Genomic DNA, 21,874 nt, shown 5'->3' on the forward strand with positions numbered 1-21,874 from the left:
GTGGAAGGAAATCCCAACCCTCCGCAACCCCTCAACTTCGCTACTCAATCTACCTCTAAAACCGAGTAATTAGCGGTGCGGCTCCGCATGACGTCATACCGCAGGCACGCCAATCCCACGTGGGGGAGCTCCTGGTCCCGCCTCTCCGCTTTAAATGGTAGCCACGCCTCCTCCTCTTTTTAACTAATGACATGCTAGTCTTTAGCCTTTTACCTCCTTTTCCCGCCATCCCGGGCCGCCCATCTTGGCACTCAGGTCCAATCAGGAAGGTCCTGCTTCTCCCGAGCCCTTTCCCCCTCCTCGCGGAAGGGGGCGGGGTTTCGAGCTTTTGACTCCACCTTCGTCTATGCGGTGCGGACCAACCCAAATAGACAGAACGAGGGGGCGTGGCTTGAAATCCCCTCCCCCATTCTGGGGTTTATGGTTTGTAAGTGGGGGAGCTAGTCGCAAAACTAAGCAACCTCTAGCTGATCTCTGGGTTGGGCGGGTCCTCCCTGAGGTGGCAGCATGGAGCCCTCTCCTGAAGACAGCTCTAGCCCTAGCCCCAGCCCCAGCCCGGTGGACCAGCCCTACCCTCCCTCCGACCCCCCTGACCAACCCACCACTGCTCACGCAAAGCCAGAGCAGAGTTCTGGGGACCAACCTGCCGGCCCAGGAGCGGCGGGTGAGGCCTTGGCGGTGCTGACTTCGTTCGGGCGGCGGTTGCTGGTGCTAGTGCCGGTGTACCTGGCCGGGGCAATGGGACTCAGCGTGGGTTTTGTGCTCTTCGGCCTCGCCCTCTATCTGGGCTGGCGTCGGGTCCGCGAGGAGAAAGAACGGAGCCTTCGAGTCGCACGGCAGCTGCTGGACGATGAAGAACGGCTTACGGCGAAAACTCTTTACATGAGCCATCGAGAGCTACCTGCCTGGGTGAGCGACCACCTTCAATCCTCAGTGCAGAATAGCCCCCTTTTGGCGCCTCAGTTCGAGGGCTCTCCCTATCCTTAAAGTCAGCTCCCCACCTTGGGACGATGAGCCCCAGACTTACCCCTTTGGCCAGCTAGCCGCCTGCTTGCTGGGACGCGCCACTCTTGGGAGCGACTATCCACCCCCTTCCGCACGCCCGGATCCCGATTCTTCCACAAAATCAGGACTTCTTCCTCCACGCTTAGGCAAGAACAGTAATAACATCTGGGAAGCCCGTCTCAGGCGTGGCTCTTCCTCCAGCCTACCATTCCAATGCCCCTCCTTGTTTCTGGTGCCATTCACTCAGCTCCTGGGCATCCCCGTTCCGGTGGCCGCTCAGAGGGTTTCCTCCTCTTTCCTGTCCTCCCCAAGACTTTTTTTTTTTTTTTTTAATCCATTTAAGGCCATAAGGTTTTTCTCCCTTTTCCCGCTCTTATCCTCGAGTACCCCGAGCCCCTCCCTGGGAGCATTGCCCAGTCGAGGCCCCGCACCTGGACAGACCCTCCGACCCTCTTCTTTTCAGCCTGTGGTGGCTGGGCCACGGAACAGCGGAGGCGGCTGCTGGACAAAGGGCGGGGGTGCTGGGGGGGGGGGGCGCATGCGACTGCTGCAGTGCCCGCTGCCCACACTCCACCGCCCCTGGCCGGCCCCACCCTTTTCCGGACTGCGGGCTGCGCTTGCTGGGTTGAAGTTAGGACCCGTTTTCTTCGCCCCCTCTGCTGTGGTGAGGGGCCCGGATGGCTTCTCTCAGGCCTTGCAGGTGCCCAGCCCGTTATCCAGCCCCTCCCGGCCCCTCCCTTCCCGCTCCTCCCAGCAGAGCTGCCCGTCTAGGGAAAATTAAAGTTGACACTTGGCAGACATATCCATGCTTCCCAGACTCTGAACTGGGGAGGAGAAAGGGGGAGCAGTGGTCCCACAGGACTTGGAGCCCGAGCAGCAACTGTTTCTGTTCATCCTCTTCCCTAAAGCGAGGAGAAATTAATCTTCCTCTTAAAGCGACTACCCCTCCTCCTCCCCCAGTATAAAGCACAGGTACACTTCCTTTCCATGAAAGGAGTCACACTGATTAAAAAGAAAGAAGACACCAGCCTGAGCCCAAATAGCTCTTCTGGCCCCTCCCTAACTCAGGAGCCGCTTCCTGCTTCACCTCTTGGTGTAGAAGCAGTGGTTCCCAGGGCAGAAGGAAGGCTGGTAAAAGGAGCCAGGATCCCAGGATTTCCTCCTCTAACTCTGATTTGTCAGGACCTTCCCCTCCAGAAAGAATGTGCTCTTCTCTCCCCTCCTCCTCTCCACCTCAGCAGCTGTCCTCATTTCATACCCTGGAGCTATCTGCAAAGCAACTTTGTGTGGCCAACTCTGTTGGCTCCCTTTGTTAAAGAAACCTCAGTGCCCCCAAGCCCAGTGGAGGACTGAATCCTCAGGACATCCGGCTCCTCCCCCAACCCCTGGGTGTGAGGAGGCCCTGTCACACTTATGTTTCCTCAGAGGGCAGCCAGTAGGCATCTTAGCAGGAAACCACAAGCAAAGGATAGTGCTCATCACTATCTCCATTTTTTTCCACCTCCAGGTCAGCTTCCCAGATGTGGAAAAGGCTGAGTGGCTCAATAAGGTGAGGGTTGATTGTCCTGGTTTTTGTTTTTCATGAGGGGGAATAGGGTTCGTCTGTCTTGCCAGACCCTGCCACACTTGAATTGTAGCCTCCCCACGGGGAGGATTCTAAAGGAAATTGCCTTTAGAGGGAAAGCAAGGCTCTTCTGTGACCAGTTCCCTTTCCTCCCAGATTGTGGCCCAGGTCTGGCCCTTCCTGGGCCAGTATATGGAGAAGCTTCTCGCTGAAACTGTGGCCCCAACTGTTCGAGGATCTAACCCCCACCTGCAGACATTTACATTTACACGAGTGGAACTGGGTGAAAAGGTACTTGTATAGGAGGGGAAGGAATGGAAGGGAAGAGATGGGGACGGGGGAGGCAGGTGGCCTAAAGGGGTCTTTCCCTTCCCTCTCAAGCATTCATCTCTCTACAGCCACTGCGCATCCTTGGAGTCAAGGTTCACACTGGTCAGAGCAAAAAACAGATCCTGCTGGACTTGAACATCAGGTACTGCCACTTGTCACTTTTCCCGGGTCCCCTTCCTGGTGACTCTGACTGCTTTACTCCCCTCACCCCACTTCAGCCTAGGATTCACCCTCTGTTCTCTTTCTTCCCAACACCCAGCTATGTAGGTGACATTCAGATTGATGTGGAAGTGAAGAAATACTTCTGCAAAGCAGGAGTCAAGGGCATGCAGGTAGGGCACATGCCTGGGGCCTCCACAAGAAGCCTTTTCCTGGAGTTTCAGTAGATGGGGGAAGTGGGAGGTTGGGAAAACCAAGGCTGGGGAGGTCTGGGAGGGGAAAAAGACCTTTTCTGAGGAAAGGCTTGATTCATTTCTTCCTTCCCCAGCTCCATGGTGTCTTACGGGTGATTCTCGAACCACTCATGGGGGACCTTCCCATCGTGGGGGCTGTGTCGATGTTCTTCATCCGACGCCCGGTAAGAGAAGACATCCAGGAGCAGCAGGGAAATGCGGGAAGCAGAGAGGACTGGGAGGTAGAGGATGGCCACCTCATCTCCCCAGTGGGGAATGGGGGAGGGAACTGACACACAGGCTGAGAACTGGCAGGGAACTGGCAACAGTTGTATGGGAATGACTATACCCCCGTGTGCTGTGTCCTGATCCCCCTGCTCTTTGCTTCCAGACCCTAGATATCAACTGGACGGGGATGACCAACCTGTTGGATATCCCAGGACTCAGGTATCAAGGACTTACTGAGCACCTGCTAAGTGTTCCAAACCTGATTTGAAGGTTTAAGGGGTACAGAACGGTGAAAGATGCAGCCGGGAGACTTCCCTGGTGGTCCAGTGGCTAAGACTCCGACCTCCCAACATAGGGGGCCTGGCTTCCATCCCTGGTCAGGGAACTAGATCCCACATACCACAACTAAAGATCCTTTGTGCCACAACTAAGACCCAGTACTCCAAATAAATATTTAAAAAAAAAAGAAAAATGCAGCCGGTTTCCTCTAGGAGCCCTGAGAAGTTTCATACTGTGGTTTTTCTCCTGTGGAGACTGCATTTTGGTAGAGAATGAAGAGGGCTACGGGATCCTCAGCAGGGACAAAGGGAGAAAGAAGAGCTGGATGGCAACGAGGAAGGGACTGAGCAGGAGGTGGGAAATGGGGGTAGAAGAGTAGCGAAAAGGTATTCTCAAGAAAGACCTTCCCTCTAGCTGTAGGTCTCTCTCGGTGGTGGGAAACATAGTTGGGGGTGGGGAAACAGGGACCCTCACACTCACCTCCTTTTCTACTCCCCCATTCAGCTCCCTCTCTGACACCATGATCATGGACTCCATCGCTGCCTTCCTTGTGTTGCCCAACCGATTATTGGTGCCCCTTGTGCCTGACCTTCAAGATGTGGCCCAGTTGCGTTCCCCTCTTCCCAGGGTATGGCCTCTCCCCCTAGATAGAGCCTTCGCTCAGGAACCCTGAGGTGGGTCTTTAATTTCTCACAGTCTGATTCCTACCCTTCAGGGCATAATTCGGATTCACTTGCTGGCTGCACGAGGGCTGAGCTCCAAGGATAAATACGTTAAGGGCCTGATTGAGGGCAAGTCAGACCCCTATGCGCTTGTGCGAGTGGGCACCCAGGCATTCTGCAGCCGTGTCATCAATGAGGAACTCAACCCCCAGTGGGGAGAGACTTATGAGGTGGGAGAGCCAAGGAGTGGGGGGAGCATGGTCAGGTGGGGAAGTTCCAGGAGGTGTTGAGAGAAGATGCTGATTGGATGCTGCTCACCTACAGACCCTTACCCTCTGTGTTCCTCAGGTGATGGTGCATGAGGTCCCAGGACAGGAAATTGAGGTGGAGGTGTTTGACAAGGATCCAGACAAAGATGACTTTTTGGGCAGGTGAGACTCTGCCTACGTTAGGAGTCTAAATCCCCAGGGCCACTGACATCCCAGAGGTAATCCTTTTCCAGGCCAGGGGAATAGTAATCATTTTCTTTCCCAACTTCTCACCCTTCATCCCCACCATGCACACATACTTAAATACCTCCTGAGTGTAAGAAGGGAGTCTGAGATCTGCCAGTTATTTCTGGGTGAGAAGCGGGCCAGTGAATGACATTCTGCTAATTATAACACTCTCTTCTTTTTTCCCTTTCCCTTTCCCCATCATTACCACTACCATCCCCTCCCCCACAGAATGAAGCTGGATGTAGGGAAAGTATTGCAGGCTGGAGTAATGGATGAAGTAAGTTGAGAGAAAAGGAAGGTGGAGGGTAGTGTCCCCCATTGTGTAGACAGTGGTTACTGCATTGGTGGGGAAGAAGTTGGGTGGGTTTCTGATCCTCTACCTCACTCTCTTCTACCTCTCCCTCCAGTGGTTCCCTCTTCAAGGTGGGCAAGGCCAAGTTCACTTAAGGCTAGAATGGCTTTCGCTTTTGCCAGATGCCGAAAAACTGGAGCAGGTAACTAATGTGCAAAACAGTAAGCTAGCAGGGGAGAAATAGGTAACTAGAAGTATGGGGGACTGAGTGGATGAAGGTCTGACCATGACCACCCCGCCGCAGATTCTACAGTGGAACCGTGGAGTCTCTTCCCGCCCAGAGCCCCCATCGGCCGCCATCTTAGTTGTTTATCTGGATCGGGCCCAGGATCTTCCTGTGAGTGTGGCTTCTGAGGGCAGGTGAACAGGAAGCCGTGGGGTCAGCATTCCCACACCCTCCCTTGCCCCTGACCACTGTGCTCCAGTAGCAACAGCATGTAAACATGAGGACTCCACAGACGGGATCAGAGTCACCTCAGGGGACTCTGATGAGAGCCCACCTTCCTTCACTGAAACACAAAAACAACCAAGATGGTGACTTCTGAATTCTCCCACCCGCAGCTGAAGAAGGGGAACAAGGAGCCCAACCCCATGGTACAACTGTCAATCCAGGATGTGACCCAGGAGAGCAAGGTGAGGGCCAGGACAAGGATACCACTGTGGGAGCATTGTGTGTGGGGACAGGAGGAGGCGGGACTATTCTTGGGATGAAGTGTTCCCTTTAGGCTGCCCATAAGGGCAAGGGTTTTCTGGAGAAACAGAACTGGTACTGGGCCATGTACCCTTGACCGAGTCCTGCATACCTCCAGGCTGTCTACAGCACCAACTGCCCAGTGTGGGAGCAGGCCTTCCGGTTCTTCCTGCAAGACCCTCAAAGCCAGGAGCTTGATGTGCAGGTGAGTTACAGGTCCTCCTGGATACGCTATTCTGTCTTCCCAGGTCTGCACCATTTCTTCTCTGCATCTTCTCCTTTGATCTCTTATTTTCTTGGGGTTTTTTTGTTTGTTTGTTTGACTGTGTGGCTTTCCAGGTCATAGTTCCCTAACTAGGGATCAAACCTGGGCCATCTGCAATGAGAGTATGGAGTCCTAAACCACTGGACTGCCAGGGAATTCCATGATCTCTATTTTCAGTCCATCTACCGAGACTCTCCACCTCTTACACTCTCCACGTTTCCCCACCCATCTCTCTAGGCTCATTCTTATGATTGAGAACTGTGTACTTCAAATGAGTGATTTTTGTGCTTTGTAAATTATGCCTCAAAAAAAATATTTTTTTAAAGAGAAGAACATATTGAGCACTAGTTTGACACCTAGCATTTTTTTTCTGGCATATTTTTATTTTTAAAAGTTTTTAAATTTAAATTGGAGTATAGAGTTAGAACGACATTGTGTTTCAGATGTACATCAAAGTAATTCAGTTATACATATTCATATATTTATTTTTCAGATTTTATTCCCATATGTTATTACAGAGTATTGAGTATGGTTCCCTGTGCTTAGAGTAGGTTCTTGCTGATTATCTCTATCACAATATGGTAGTGTGCATATGCCAATCCCAACCTCCCAGACATCTAGCACTTTTAAGGTCATAGAAAAAGCATGTACACAGTATCTGCTGTCATGAAACTTACTGGCTAGTTTCATAGAGGAGACAAACATATATAAGGAAAGATGATTCAGCATCAACCAGTGGGAGTTAAATACCCAAAGTATAGTACTTAGGATGGCTGGAGAAAAGTACAGAGGCTGGAGTAACTAGAGAGACTTTGTGACAGAAGTAGGATTTTCAGAGGGACTGCAAGTATCAGTAGGATTTAAATAGGCAGAGAAGAGCAGAATGAGAACTTGGCCAGGTAACAAGACCAGAAAGAGCAGAGGAGGAAGGGACCGTGGAGTGGACAAAGGACTATAAAAGGATGGCCCGGAGTGGAGCAGGTTTGTGACTGGCACAGAGTGAAGCTGCAGCCACGTCACATTTCCATAGTGTACCTCCCTGTTCCCTAATCTTTCTCTCCATCCCCTCTTCCTGTGCCTACAGGTGAAGGATGACTCCAGGGCCCTGACTTTAGGGGCACTGACCCTGCCTCTGGCTCGCCTGCTGACTGCCCCGGAACTCACCCTGGACCAGTGGTTCCAGCTCAGCAGCTCTGGCCTAAACTCCCGTCTCTACATGAAACTAGTTATGAGGGTATGGAGGTGCAGAAAGTGCTATGGGCGGAGAAGGGCCTTGTGGATTCCTTGTGGCATTAAGAGTAAGGAAAGGTGACTCGTTCCTGGGTTTCAGCACATACACACAAAAAAAAGTAAGGAAAGGGAACTTCCCTGGCGCTCCAGTCGCTTAGACTCTGCACTACCATTGCAGGGGGTGCAGGTTCAATCCCTGGTCTTGGAGCGTGCAGCCAAAAAAAAAAGGGAATCCTCTGCAATGAAATGATCTAGTATATGTGGAAGCATCTAGCAGACACACAAAAAGTTTGTTGATCTAACTGGGGGAAGAGGTGGTGTCTGAGTAGGGTGAGTGTGGAGGGAACCCTCCAGAGATGAGCCCAGACAAGGCAGGGACCTAGTTTCCCTGTCAGAGTCCCTGCTCTGCCTGCCAGGCCCCACATACCTTGCCTGCTGATGGCTAAATTTTGATTAGCCACTTTGATTTGACAATCACTCTGCCCTTCCCAGCTCTTATACTTGGATACATCAGAAGTGCGGTTCCCTGCTGTGCCTGGTATTCCTGGGGCTTGGGACCTGGATGAGAGCCCTCAGACAGGCAGCAGTGTGGATGTCCCACCTCGACCCTGTCACACTACTCCTGACAGTAGCTTTGGGACGGAGGTAAGTCTGTATCCAGATAGGACTAGGCTCTATTTGCCCACTGTAGTCTACATGTGCAAAACCTGTTTCAAGACTGGGTCTGACCGGTTTCTCTCTTTGACTGCCATCTGGTGTCCCCATCTGTCCCTTTTGCAGAATGTGCTTCGGCTCCATGTATTAGAGGCCCAGGACCTGATTGCCAAAGACCGCTTCTTGGGGGGATTAGTGAAGGGCAAGTCAGATCCCTATGTCAAACTAAAGCTGGCAGGACGAAGCTTCCGCAGCCGTGTTGTTCGGGAAGATCTCAATCCCCGTTGGAACGAGATCTTTGAGGTCAGAATTGAAGGCTAGAACTCTTCCCAGTTCTGCCCCATCTTTCCCCCACCTCTGAAAGTAGTCCAGAAAACTTCTGGGGTTCAGTTGACTGGAGGGGGAATCCAATCATTCGGAGAAGAAAAGGAAATGATTCCACTATTTTCTTCCACTAGGTGATCGTCACATCAATCCCAGGTCAAGAGCTAGAGGTTGAGGTTTTTGACAAGGACCTGGACAAGGATGACTTTCTGGGCAGGTGAGAGGGTGAGGTCCGATGAGGAAGACAAGCTGGGTCTTGTAGACCAGGACGTCTGGCCTCGTGGGGACAAGAGACTTGGCTCTTGACCATAGACCTTAATTTTAATCTTTCTACTCTACAGGTGTAAAGTGAGTCTCACCACAGTCTTAAACAGTGGCTTCCTTGATGAGGTAAGCATGAAATGAGAATCAGCAATCCCTTGGGACTTACCTGGCAGTCCAGTGGTTGACTTCACCTTCCAGTGTGGGGCGTATAGGCTTGATTGTTGGTGGGAGCTAAGATCCATATGCCTTGCAGCCAAAAAAAACCAAAAAAATTAAAAACCTCAAAAAACATTAAAAAAAACAAAAAAAGAAACAATATTGTAACAAATTCAATAAAGGCTTCAATTATGGTCCACAGATGGTATATTAAAAACAAAGAACAGTCCCTCCTGATCCAGTTGCACATCTCATTCTTATGGTCCCTGTCCCACACACTCCAGTCTTAACCCTGCCTACTTCCACAGTGGCTGACCCTGGAGGATGTCCCTTCTGGCCGCCTACACTTGCGTCTGGAGCGTCTGACCCCCCGCCCCACTGCTGCTGAGTTAGAGGAGGTAAGGAAAGATACTGGAAGAAGGAAAGGACCCAGGGTGGGTCAAAGTAAGCTCTTCTGTCAGCTTTCAAGGCATATGCCAGCCCTCCAGAGTATCAGTTACCACCCCCAGTCCCTGTGTCCTCCCCTAGGTGCTGCAGGTGAACAGCTTGATCCAGACCCAGAAGAGTGCAGAACTTGCAGCGGCCCTGCTGTCTGTCTACCTGGAGCGCGCTGAGGACCTGCCGGTGAGATCTGCTCCCCACACCCCATAGCTCCCAGGTCCTTCTATATCCCTTAGGTTTGGATGCTCCTGGTGTATTTGGAATAGTAAATTGCAAATTCCTCTCTCCCAGGGTGGTGCTGGGATGGGAAGAATTGTCTGCCCAAGGCCAGGAGGGTGGTGGCTGTCAAGTGGCAATAGGGATGTGGGCCGCTGGCTATGGGGCAGGGAATTTGCCTTAACTGGGACACATTTAAGACCAGTATTTGCTTTACAGCTCCGAAAAGGTACCAAGCCTCCCAGCCCTTATGCTACTCTTGCTGTGGGAGATACGTCTCATAAAACTAAGGTACTTTATTGGGAAATGCTGCAGGACTAAGAATGGGAGGGCTGAGAGGAATAGAGGAGAAAATGTCAATCACTGAGGATCCTCCTCATCTCCACCAGACTGTTCCCCAAACGGCCACCCCTGTCTGGAATGAGAGCGCCTCCTTTCTCATCAGGAAACCAAACACTGAGAGTCTGGAGTTGCAGGTACTATAAACTCATCCTACAAACATTTACCAGATTGCTGTCACAGTCTAGGCACTGAACCAGGCACAGGGCATTCAGAGATAAAAGAGCAAGTTCTAATCTTTTTGGAGCTCATACTCCTTTTAGGAGAAAAATAACCAGAGAATACTTCCAGACTGGTAACTGCTGAGGTAAAAGGCAGTGAGGGGAGAAGAGGTGGGAAAGGTGAGGGTGGATAGTAAGAAAGGCATCCTTAGCTTAAGGGTAGATAGGCCCTGACCAAGGAAAGGAAAGGAAAACCTTTCAGGCTAAGAAGGGAATGGAGGCAAATAATATATTATGGAGATAGGCAGGAGCAAGATCACAAGAGCTCTTAAAAATTATGTTGAGAATTTAGATTTTATCCTAAAGGCATAGGAAAACACTAGAAAGAATGAGAGATGACATCCAGACTCATATATTAGGAAGACTGTTGATGTCAGGGTAAAAGATGAGCTGGAGGAAGGCAACACTGGAGGCAGGTGGATCAGTTAAGAGACTGTTAAGAGTAATTGAAGCAAGAATTGACAAAGGCCAGATGATATTCAGCTGATATTTTGACATGGAGGGGAAGAAGTTGGGGAGGAGCAAAGAACAGTCTAGGTGTTAACTCCTGGGTTTTTAGTGTGGATGGACAGATAAAGGTGCCATTGCCAACAGAGGGAATGCACAGAGCAGGAATTTTAAAAACTGAGATCTCTGAGGACCATCCAAGGGGAGCCAGCCATTCGGAAGGTAGATCTCTGGCCCATCATGGGCTTCCTTCCTGTCCCTCTTGTTTGAGCATCATGAGCAAGCAACAGGTAGTAGCTGCAGTCACGAGCATGAGCACGATCTCTCAAGGTGTGTGTAGAGTGAAAAGGAGACAGACAAAGGTGGGATATGCTGGGCGCTGCAACAGATGAAGGGCAGATGGAGAGTAAGAGCCCTGAAGTACAGTGGGATGCTCACCAGGAAGGAGTGGGTTATAGAAGCCACAGGAAGTGACCAAGTGTTATTGAGAGGTAAACTTAGATGACTAAAAACTATTCACTGACTTTGAAAACCAGGAGGCACCGATGATTGGAACAACTTCAGGAGCTAGAATGGAGTAGAAACTAGATTCCAGTGGGTTGAAGGGTGACCAAAAAGTGATGAGGTATGGGAGGTGAAGAGAGGATGGGGGAAGTTAATATAGGAGTGCTGGGCTCTTTCTGGAGTAAGGAGTCAAGAAATACCTTCCCAAGTTGATAGAACAGTAAGTAGAGAATTACATGATAGAAACCAATAGAACTTAAAGTAATGCAGCTATTAACAACACTGACAGAGGTAGAGAAGAGATGTAAATGAGCTCCGTTAATCATCTTGCACAGTAGAGACTCAGTAGATAATAAAGCTGGCAAATATGAAATAGAGATATAGGCATATTAGTTTAGTTAGAACTATGCCAGTATAAGGAAAACAGGAAGAGCTCTGGTAGAGTGTGGACATGCGGGTAGGAAGGGCAGGAAGCAATTTCATTTTACTGTTCTTTTCCCACCCTGTGCAGTTATTACTGGGATAATTTATGAAAGCTGAGAAAGTAAAGATCATACAGTCTATTCTGGTTGAAAAAGGGAAATGGGGCCAGCAGCAACTATTACCACAGCTTCCCTGCGTCTTCATGAAGGGAAATCTCTCACCAAAACCACCCAAATGTCCAAGCATTTGGACCTGGAATGCCGGGATTAAATCACCTCTCTCCCTTTATTGACCATGCTGTGAGGCTTGCACTGGGATCGAACCTGGGCCCCAGCAGTGAAAGCACCCAGGCCTAACCACTGGACTGCCAAGAAGCTCGCTTCTCTCTTGATGACAGTCCTATTGCTTCATAGGTTCGGGGGGAAGGCTCTGGCACGCTGGGCTCGTTATCCCTGCCCCTCTCCGAGCTCCTTGTGGCTGACCGGCTCTGCCTGGACCGCTGGTTTACGCTCAGCAATGGTCAAGGGCAGGTGCTACTGAGAGCACAGCTCGGCGTGAGTGTGGGAGACATGGTGGGTGTGGGGAGGCGGGAGCAGAGGGCTGTGTGGCTCACGACCTTCTTGTCCGTCTAGATCCTGGCGTCGCAGCACTCCGGGGTGGAAGCTCACAGCCACAGCTACAGCCACAGCTCCTCATCTCTGAGCGAGCTAGAGCTCTGGAGTGGACTCCCTCAGGTCACCTCTTCAGCCCCAGAGCTCAGGCAGCGCCTAACACACGGTGACAGGTAAAGTGCTGGGACAGAAAGATGGGACTCAGTCAAGGATATAAAGGACAGGCTACGGACTCCTGAGGCACTGCCTGCTCCCAGCGCTGTCTCCATCTCTCCATAGTCCCCCTGAGGCTCCAGCCGGGCCGCTGGGCCAGGTGAAACTGACTGTTTGGTACCACAGTGAAGAACGAAAGCTGGTTGGCTTCATTCACAGTTGCCGGTGAGACCCCATCTGTCCACCCTCCAGGTTCTACCTGTCCCCCCCACCCTGGGTGGCCTTGTCACCTCCTTCCTCCTGTCACAGGGCCCTTCGACAAAATGGACGGGATCCCCCCGATCCCTACGTGTCACTGTTGCTACTGCCAGATAAGAACCGGGGCACCAAGAGGAAGACCTCACAGAAGAAGAGGACCCTAAATCCTGAATTCAACGAGCGGTCAGTCAGTGGGCTTTCCAGTGAAGAGATGGCAGGCTTGGGAAGGGCTCTGCCCCTAACGCCCAGTCCTTCCTCAGGTTTGAATGGGAACTGCCCCTGGATGAGGCCCTCCAGCGAAAGCTGGATGTCTCTGTGAAGTCTAGTTCCTCCTTCATGTCAAGAGAGCGTGACCTGCTGGGGAAGGTAAGAGGGCAGGGTAAAGGTGAGAAAAGTTGCTGGTGGAAAGGCTTGTAGTCCCTGTTAGGGAGGAGGCACCCTGGTGACGCTACTTTACAGATGTTCTTTACGGTACTTTACTACCCAATTTGGAGAAGGAAGTGGCAACCCACTCCAGTACTCTTGCCTAGGAAATCCCATGGACAGAGGAGCCTGGCAGGCTACAGTCCATGGAGTCACAAAGAGTTGGACAGCACTTAGTGACTCAACAGCAAACACTACCCAATTGCCTCTGTACCGGTTTGGGACCTGGAGTGTGACAGGGTGGGACGTGGTTTTTGGAGACATGAAAAGTAACGTCACCCCTACTACTCTCCAACACAGGTGCAGTTGGACCTCGCTGAGATAGACCTTTCCCAGGGTGCGGCCCAGTGGTGAGTACCTGATGAGCTGGCAATGGCCCAGGATGCTTAAGTAGGAAGGAAAAAGGATGTAAGCCAAGCTGAGAACCACTGATCTGAAGTAAAGAGCCCTAAGATCTTGTCTCATTTATAAGAGAACACAAGAGTCATCTTTTTACCTGAGCCTTCTCTGCTCGTTCCCACAGGTATGACCTCATGGATGACAAGGACAAGGGCAGCTCCTAGGAGCCAGGGATTTCTGCCTGACTGCTCTGTCTCCTTGCCTCGCCTCTTGCTGCATCACCGCCTCCATGCGATGAGCCTAAAGCTTGGGGCCCGAGGGTAGCGCCTGCACCGCTCAGCCCTCACCCTTCCCGGTCCTGTGCTAGGGCCTTTGCGCAACCAAAGAGCAGGACCGTATGTTACCCTCTACTGCACGGCCTTTATCCTTCCGGGCTCCTGGGGCAGGGACGTGAGCTGGCTATTTGCTGCTCCGCCCACACACTCTCCTTTCTGCCCAGCTCCTCAGGGCCTTCTGTGTCTGTGCCTGGCCACTGGCAGCACCAGCAGTGGCATTAGCTTATGCCAAATATAGCTTTTGGAAAGACCTTTTTTCTTTGATTGGATGGTCTCCTTCTTCCCAAACATGAGCAGTCAGGGAGAGAGGAAAGGCTAACCATGTATGCTGAGCGCCTCCTGGACCACTTCATGCAGCAAGTGTACCAACCCAACCACGTCCCCTTCCGTACCCACTTCCTCCAGCCTGTCCCGAAGATGACACCTGCTGTGTTGACTCAGGCCAGCCAGTCTCTGGATGGCTCTGGGAAGAGATGCATCAAAGCCTTCAGGTGGCCAGTGTCGGTCACGGTGTGAGCCTCTAGCCGGGGCATACAGAGGGCTCTGGAGGACTCGGGACAGCATGGTCAGTATTTGTCCAGGCGCCTCTGCTATTCAGTCACTGTCTAGAACTGAATCTCCTAATTTTGTCCCAACTCTGCCAATCCAACGTCTCTTACATTAAACCTTATACTCAAACCAGCTGGGGCTCTTTTCCTTAAGGGCAGAGAATCCCGCCTACCCATCAGGTGTTTATTCCAAGTGTCAAAAGCCTTTGTTCAGTTCACAAATCAGGTCTGTTTGTTTATATTTTTAACTGATTATCAGTTATTAAAAAAGCTGATTTATTATCTGCAGTGGTGACATCAACCTCGACTCCTGGCTCAGTACTGACGGCTCTGTCTTATTAACAGTCTCAGAAAGGACCCTGCACGTCCATGAGTTGCTTGTGGATCCTCATCAGAAAAACGATTCCAAGTTGTAGAACCTTGTAGTTATTTTCCTTGTAGTTACTCTCAGAGTTTTGGGGGGCCTCCCAACCAGGCTTTGAGAGTGTTTCCCTTTGCATCTCTGATCAAGTCAGCATGTACTTTCTCCAAAGATGTTACGCTGCAGCTGCTTAGACTTGGAGTTAGATTCCTAGAACCTTTGGTTCCTGGAGTCTAAATCCAGGCCGTGGGGCAGCTTCTGACTGACATGTTCCTTCATGAGAGTGAGGAGTGGGGAGGTAGGCAGGTGGGCAGGAGCTCCCTGCAGCTGAGACTGTGTCTTCCTCGGAGATCAAGTCAGGTGTTTAGAACCCACTGTGGTTGCAGCCAAGATTGCTGGTAGTGCTGAGGGTGCTCATGTGACCTGTGTGAATTCACTGTGAATTTCTGGTGAGAGTCATTCCCAGTCACGGTGCTGATGTCTATCACACATTCTCATCTTCTGAGCTTTCCAGGGAAAGGATTCCTAAGGCTGGTGAAGCTGGGAGCTCTGTGCCACGGCACAGAGTCACAGATGTTCAGCCACATCCAAAAGGGCTGAAGGCCCACGTGGTGGGCAGCTACAGGAGAAAAATTTTATACGCATTCAAAGCTGCTCACCCTTGGGGCTCTTCCTGGAATGCAAGTACAGAAGCTGTGCCCTATTCCCTCTAACTACCATGTGAAGGGAAAGTGAAGTGGAGGAAGAAGAAATTACTGAAAACTGGGTCACTGAAATAGGAACTTGGAGATTCCATAACTGCTTCAGGGGGGCTTTATCATCCTTCTCTGAAATCTTAGGATGCTGTCCACTGGGAGAAGAAAGGCTCAGGGAAAGAACTCAGTTTGGAGTTGTCAAAATCCACCTTATCAGCAAAAGCTAAATTTAAACTCTCCATGCCATCAACTCACTCAGCTCCAAATTTTTTTTTTCCAATAAATCTCTAGTATTCACTGATGGTTCTTGTGCCATCTCTACTTCCTTCCCATCAACGTAAGAGCCTTGGCCATGAGCAAAAAGTCTCTGTTGCCCTTCCCTAAACCCACAAACTTAACAGGTGAAAACCCCAAAACACAGGGCAGAGGAACTTATATTTCTAAGGTTTCTCATCTTATTATTCAATACTGGGCAGGTAGCCCAAGGCCTGCCGTTATAGCTAGCTTCTGGGATCTTGAAATGTGTGATTTTTAAGAAGCACTCTTTACCTAGTTCATCACTTCCAGGTAATTAAATTTCCAGAAAACTAAAGGACATGGCACAAATTCTCCCATCCCCGAAGGGTCTCTACTCTTGCCCAACCTTTTCAAGTTCAGGATACATAAGAGAAGGGTCACTGATTTACATACTATTAATAAACACAAGATGAGACACAATTTAACTGATGCGCTTATATAAAATGAACTAAGGGTTGTTAATCACAGCAATTACACAAATGCCAATTTGGTATTTCTTAAACAGCTGGCCGTTGACAGGCACACATGAGGCGCTACCTCTGCCAGAGAAAAGGCAGCGATGACAGCACATGGGCACTGTCACTGATGTTTACAAACACTGCCCTTTTGGAAGATGGCTCCATTGGCCGAAACAATGTGCTGCAGTTAACTGGACGTGGCAACACATCTGTCTACCTAACAGCCATTTGCTCCAGAGCATTCTCGGTGGCAGTGTGCCAGCCCCAAGGGATTAATCACAATCCTTTTTGCTGGATACTCACTTTCCCAGACTCCACTGCAACTTAAAGAGTGGCTCTGTGACCAGGCTGTGGTCAATGAGATGTAAGAGGAAGTCACCTGGGGATGGAGCGTCAGCAGAAGAAAGTCCTTGTTGCTCCCTCCCTTTCTGCTGAGTTCTTAGTGGAAAGATGTGCTATCTGGAGCTGCAGCAGATTTAAGGCCTGAGGTCACTAACACAAGGACAAAAAGCTAACACAATTACAGGAATAGCTTTTAAAGTAGGATTATAACTTGCTTTTTTTCCTCTTAACACATAATAAGCATTTTTACACTTCAGTAAATATTCTTTGAAAATATAATTTGTAACCGTTACAACATGTACAGTTCTAAAGAACAATTGCCCCATAGTTAAACTGATTCTGTATTGTCAGAAATAAAGGTAGTTCTGTTTTGTTATTCACTGTGGGAACACACAAAATTTATTTTTGGCCACTTGGTGTGGCTTGGGGGATCTCAGTTCCCCCATCAGGGACTGAACTCATGCCACAGCAGTGAAAGTGTGCAGTCCTAACCACTGGACCACCAAGGAATTCCCTGATGACAATATATTCTTCCAAACTGCATTCTAAAGGAAATTACGAGTTTTCTACTCCTACCAGCAATACACATATTTTTCTATATTCTTTTTTAGATATTACAACTTAAAAAAATCTTTGCCAACTGATGAGCAAAATTTTGCCTACTTTTACAGATTTTCCTGTCTCTTCCCTCACTGTCAAATTACCAATTGTCATTTCTTGGTGAAATCAGTAGGCATTCTCTCCAGCAGCAATTCCCCTACCTATCAGTTTTCCACTCCTGGCTTGGGATTCAGGTAACATTTGTGAAGCACTGCACTGGGAAGGCTACTGAAATGCAAAGGTACGACTACCCTAAAGAACTAAAAACCAATCTGACACCAAAAGCAAAGGTAAGAAAAGCAAAAAGAAACAAGTGGGAATGCATAAAACTGAAAAACTTCTGTAGAGCAAAAGAAACAATCAGCCTATTGAGTGGGAGAAAATATTTTAAAATCACTTATCTGATAAGGGATTTATATCCAAAATATATAAAGAACTCATACAAGTCAACACAAAATCCATAAATAATCTTTTTTTTTTAATGGGCATAAGATCTAAATAGACATTTTTCCAAAGAAGATATACAGATGGCCAACAGGTACGTGAAAAGGTGCTCAACATCACTAATCACTGGGGAAATGCAAATCAAAGCCACAATAAGATACTATTTCATACATGTCAGAATGGCTATTATCAAAGATAAGAAATAGGAGTTGGCGAGGATGTGTAGAAAAGGGAACCCTTGTGTACCGTTGGTGAGAATGTAAATTAGTACAAACACTATGGAAAACAGTATGGAGGTTTCCTAAGAAATTAAAAATAGAACTATGATCCAGCAATTTCACTTCTGGGTATTTTTCTGAAAGAAAGAAAAACAAAACAAAACACTGGTTAGAGGCCCATTGCAGGACACACCCTCTTTGCCCAGGGGGTTTCTGTAGCAAGTTTTCATATTCTTTTCAAACAAAGGTTTCTCTGTTAATAGTTGAAGGAAAAAAAAAAAAAAAAGCAGAGTAGGCATGCCACTTATGCATGATGTAGAGAGCTGTTGATTTGTTTGTGTTTTTTTAAAGGAAAACAATTTGTAAGATGTTGCACTAAAATGTTTTATATACACTTCAGAGAACTGTAGTAAATTATGTTAAAAAATGACTAGAAAAGATATATGCACTCCTATTTCACTGCAGCATTACTGACAGCAGCCAAGATAGGGAAACAACCTCAGTGTGCACCGACAGGTGAACAGATAAAGAAGATGTGGCATATCAATACAATGAAATGTTATTCAGTCATAGAAATGAAGAGAATCTCGCCATTCCATTCCAAGGATGGAAGCTGAGGGCATTATGGCAAATGAAATAAATCAGACAGAGAAAAACAAATACTCTCTGATTCCACTTGTAGGTGGAATCTAAGACAGTAACAACAGCAACAAAACCAAGCCCAGAGAACAGACTGGTGGTGGTCGGTGGCTGGTGGCAGGGGAGGGAGGGGGGGTGAAATGGGTGAAGGGAGTCAAAAACTATAAAACTGCTGTTAAAAGCCCTGGGGATGTGGTGTACAGTACAGCATGGTGACTATAGTCAATACTGTATTTCATATTTGTAAGTTGCTAAGAATAAATCTTTAAAAAGTTCTCATAACACATATACCAATTTTTTATATGGTAACATGTTAACTAGACTTATTGTGATGATCATTTCACAGCATATACAAATATCAAATCATTATGTTGTACACCTGAAACTAAAATAATGTTAAATGTCAGTTAAAAAAAAAAAAGAGAACTAAAAACCTAGGAACAAACAGGGTGATCGGGCAGTAGAGTAATTATAATACCCCTGCACATAAGAAAGGTATAAAGAGTAAGAGAGCCGCTGAAGGGCCTTCTCAAACCTTTCCACTGCACCCTCTGCAAACCTAGTTCCATATAGCACTTCCCACTCACTCTACTCCTTACAATTCTTTATTTACACAAAGCTCACTCTGGCCTCCCCTGAAACCTGGCTCATCTCTAAGAGAACTCATTCACCAGAAGCACCCTCCAGAGGAGACCATTCTTTCTCCTTAACTCCATGTACTTGTACTGGGAGATAGGCTCTCACTTCTCTTTGCACCCCAATGCTGCATCCCCATCATTATTCTCAGGGGAGTGAAAAAAATCTCAGCTCCTTTGGAGATGATGCCAATCTGATACACTGTCTCTACCTTTTCCCATTGCTGTCACTCCCCAAATACACACACACAGTATTTACAGAAGGGTGTGGTGCCCTCAATATTGCTGTCACCCTGGAGTCTTCAATGTACACTGCAAGTTATTCAATAACTAGAATCATAGTTCCTCATTTGGTGGACACTTGGTTTCCTCCCCAGTGCCCTTTCCTCCCCATCTGGATGAACTCCAATTCACCTCCAGTGGCAGGTGGATCCACCACCCTGGGTGGCCTAAGAGAATCAAAGTAACACCATACTCCTTACCACAGGGTAGGCAATAACCCAGTCTGAACCTACCAGGGCATATTTATTTCCCTGACCATAGTTATTAGTTCAAGAGTCGATGTGCATTTTTCTAAGTGGGTCTAGTCAGGAACTGATTGCAATGATCAAGAGAAGCTCTCTCCCTTCCTTCTGTGGTATAAGGATGTGCAGCTAAGCCATATCTGGCTCCAGGAAAGGATCCAAGGAAGAAGCTTACACAGGGACAGTGGCAAGAGAATTAGATCCCTTGGTGATGTCATGAATTTCTGGATCAATATGAACTGAAAACCCACCCTACCTCTTTCCAGTTACTGAAGCCAATAAATCTTGTTTAGCCAGTTTCAGTCAGATTTTTTTGCTATTTGCAATTGAAAGAACTTTAAGGAACACTCTCCTTAAACCCAGTGACCTTCATCTTATTACTCTTTCAACCATTTACCCCATGGTAACTCCCCTAGTTCCTGTCTTCTCCTATATTCTTTGAAATTCTAATCTCCAGTGTGCTATTTTCTCCACCTACAACTCTGAGGTCTCCAAACACTTCACTTATTCATCCTCTTTGAGACACCAGTCTTGTGACCTCCCACATTCTCTCAATTTAATCAGCCACTTTCATATTCACTCCTTCTCTATTTGGCCTGGACTACAAACCTTTTAGTTAGACTCTCAACTTCCTCGTTCTCAAGTTCACCCATTATCCCTATTCCATAAAATTTAAGCCACTACCATTCCAGCTGCCTCTATTCTCTAGCTCAATTATCCAAGTAGCTAATACTGGAAGAAGAAAATAACTACCTGTGGATCAGCGCCATTACAAATTTATGATCTCCTTTTACAACCAGCCTCCAAGCTATTCAGCAAGCTCGTGTGGAGCAGAGTAGCCACCCAATAAATGTCAAATGAGTGTTTGTCAGTGGGTCCCCAGTAAGCTGTCACCTTTCAAAGCACCTATTTCAAACCTTCACTACTTTCTCAAGCCAACTGCTTCTACTTCTTCTTTCTGCAAACTGCATCACCTCACTTAAAAAAAAAAATACTGTAGGTGCTTTACAATATTCTGTTAGTTTCTGCTGTACAGCAGAGTGAATCAGCCACGTGTATACCGAGCACAGAAGAATTGATGCTTTTGAACTGTGGTGTTGGAGAAGACTCTTTAGAGTCCCTTGGACTGCAAGGAGATCCAACCAGGCCATCCTAAAGCAGATCAGTCCTGGGTGTTCATTGGCAGGACTGATGTTCAAGCTGAAACTCCAATACTTTGGCCACCTGATGTGAAGAGCTGACTCATTGGAAAAGACCCTGATGCTGGGAAAGACTGAGGGCAGGAGGAGAAGGGGACTGATAAAAATAAGAGCTCAGTACATGGGAACTCCCTCAGTCTCTTGACTCCCCAACCTATCTCCCTATTGACTTACTAGTATCAGTGTCCATTCTTCACTCTTCCCTTTCACCCAGACGGCCATTCACTCTACAGATATTTGGGTGTCCAGCATATGCCAGGAGCTGTGCTCTGCTTGGCCCTGGAAATAGTGTGTGTTGGTGGGGAGAGGGGGCAGGAATATAAAAGAGGTAACAACCTAAGCCGAGAAGAAGCTTTCTTTTGAAGATCTAAAAGCTAGTAGGTATGGTTGGTTCCGGAGAAAGCAATAGCACCCCACTCCAGTACTCTTGCCTGGAAAATCCCATGGACGCAGGAGCCTGGTAGGCTGCAGTCCACGGGGTCACTAAGAGTCAGACATGACTGAGCGACTTCACTTTCACTCTTCACTTTCATGCCTTGGAGAAGGAAATGGCAACCCACTCCAGTGTTCTTGCCTTGAGAGTCCCAGGGACGGGGGAGCCTGGTGGGCTGCTGTCTATGGGGTTGCACAGAGTTGGACACGACTGAAGTGATTTAGCAGCAGCAGCAGCATGGTTGGTTCAGGCAAGGAGTGTTTCAAAACTATGCTGGCTTTTGTGGGTCAATGTGAGGATTCTTTTTTATCAAAGCATGTGAAAGGATTTTAAGCAGGAAGATGACATGATCAAATGCACATTTTTAAAAGATCACTTTTATTACCTGTGTCTGTTAGTTTATTCTCTGTGCTTTCCAGCAGGCTAAAAATATTTCAAATAGATTTCCAGGCCCTAACACAGACCTAGAATCAGAGTCTTTGGGAGCAGAATCTGGAAGTTTGTCTGCTTACAGGAAATTCTGAAGAACAGCTAAATCTGAGTATCACCGTTTTAGAATATTACAAAAATAAAATTAGCATTTCTTACCAGAAATGCTATCTTTCTGTTTATATGTGGCATCTAGTATGCATCTATAAAAACGGGTCTTGGAGAGGACTTCATCCATGACCCGTGCATCATAAAACATCCTCCTCACCCTCCCTCTTCTATCACGCATCACCACCAGTACCACTTTCTGATCAAAATGCCAGAGGACCGAAAACATATTTCCTATTTACTGAGGAAACTGGGGTCTCTCTACCTAAACTATTATCCATCTTAACACATTAGTCACTGGTGAAAGAGCTAGGTAAGATGTACAGGTTGAAACCAAAATT

The 21,874-nt window shown here is 48.2% G+C and overlaps 1 protein-coding gene across 1 annotated transcript; it reads left to right on the forward strand.

The window, feature by feature from the left end:
• Positions 1–381: 381 nt before the first annotated feature.
• On the forward strand, positions 382–14,433 carry ESYT1 (extended synaptotagmin 1). Its single transcript, XM_055577534.1, has 31 exons — positions 382–909; positions 2,513–2,554; positions 2,726–2,860; positions 2,968–3,041; positions 3,159–3,231; positions 3,387–3,476; positions 3,683–3,738; positions 4,303–4,426; positions 4,514–4,690; positions 4,809–4,891; positions 5,186–5,234; positions 5,365–5,451; positions 5,554–5,646; positions 5,871–5,942; positions 6,119–6,205; positions 7,350–7,499; positions 7,988–8,140; positions 8,276–8,452; positions 8,608–8,690; positions 8,815–8,863; positions 9,202–9,291; positions 9,422–9,517; positions 9,770–9,841; positions 9,940–10,026; positions 11,898–12,038; positions 12,117–12,268; positions 12,375–12,473; positions 12,558–12,689; positions 12,767–12,872; positions 13,230–13,279; positions 13,453–14,433. The coding sequence occupies exons 1-31, from the start codon at positions 508–510 to the stop codon at positions 13,490–13,492; spliced, it is 3,321 nt and encodes a 1,106-aa protein (XP_055433509.1). The 5' UTR covers positions 382–507; the 3' UTR covers positions 13,493–14,433.
• Positions 14,434–21,874: the final 7,441 nt, after the last annotated feature.

The sequence above is a fragment of the Bubalus kerabau genome, chromosome 1, assembly GCF_029407905.1.
Source record: "Bubalus kerabau isolate K-KA32 ecotype Philippines breed swamp buffalo chromosome 1, PCC_UOA_SB_1v2, whole genome shotgun sequence".
Taxonomy (NCBI): Eukaryota; Metazoa; Chordata; class Mammalia; order Artiodactyla; family Bovidae; genus Bubalus; species Bubalus kerabau.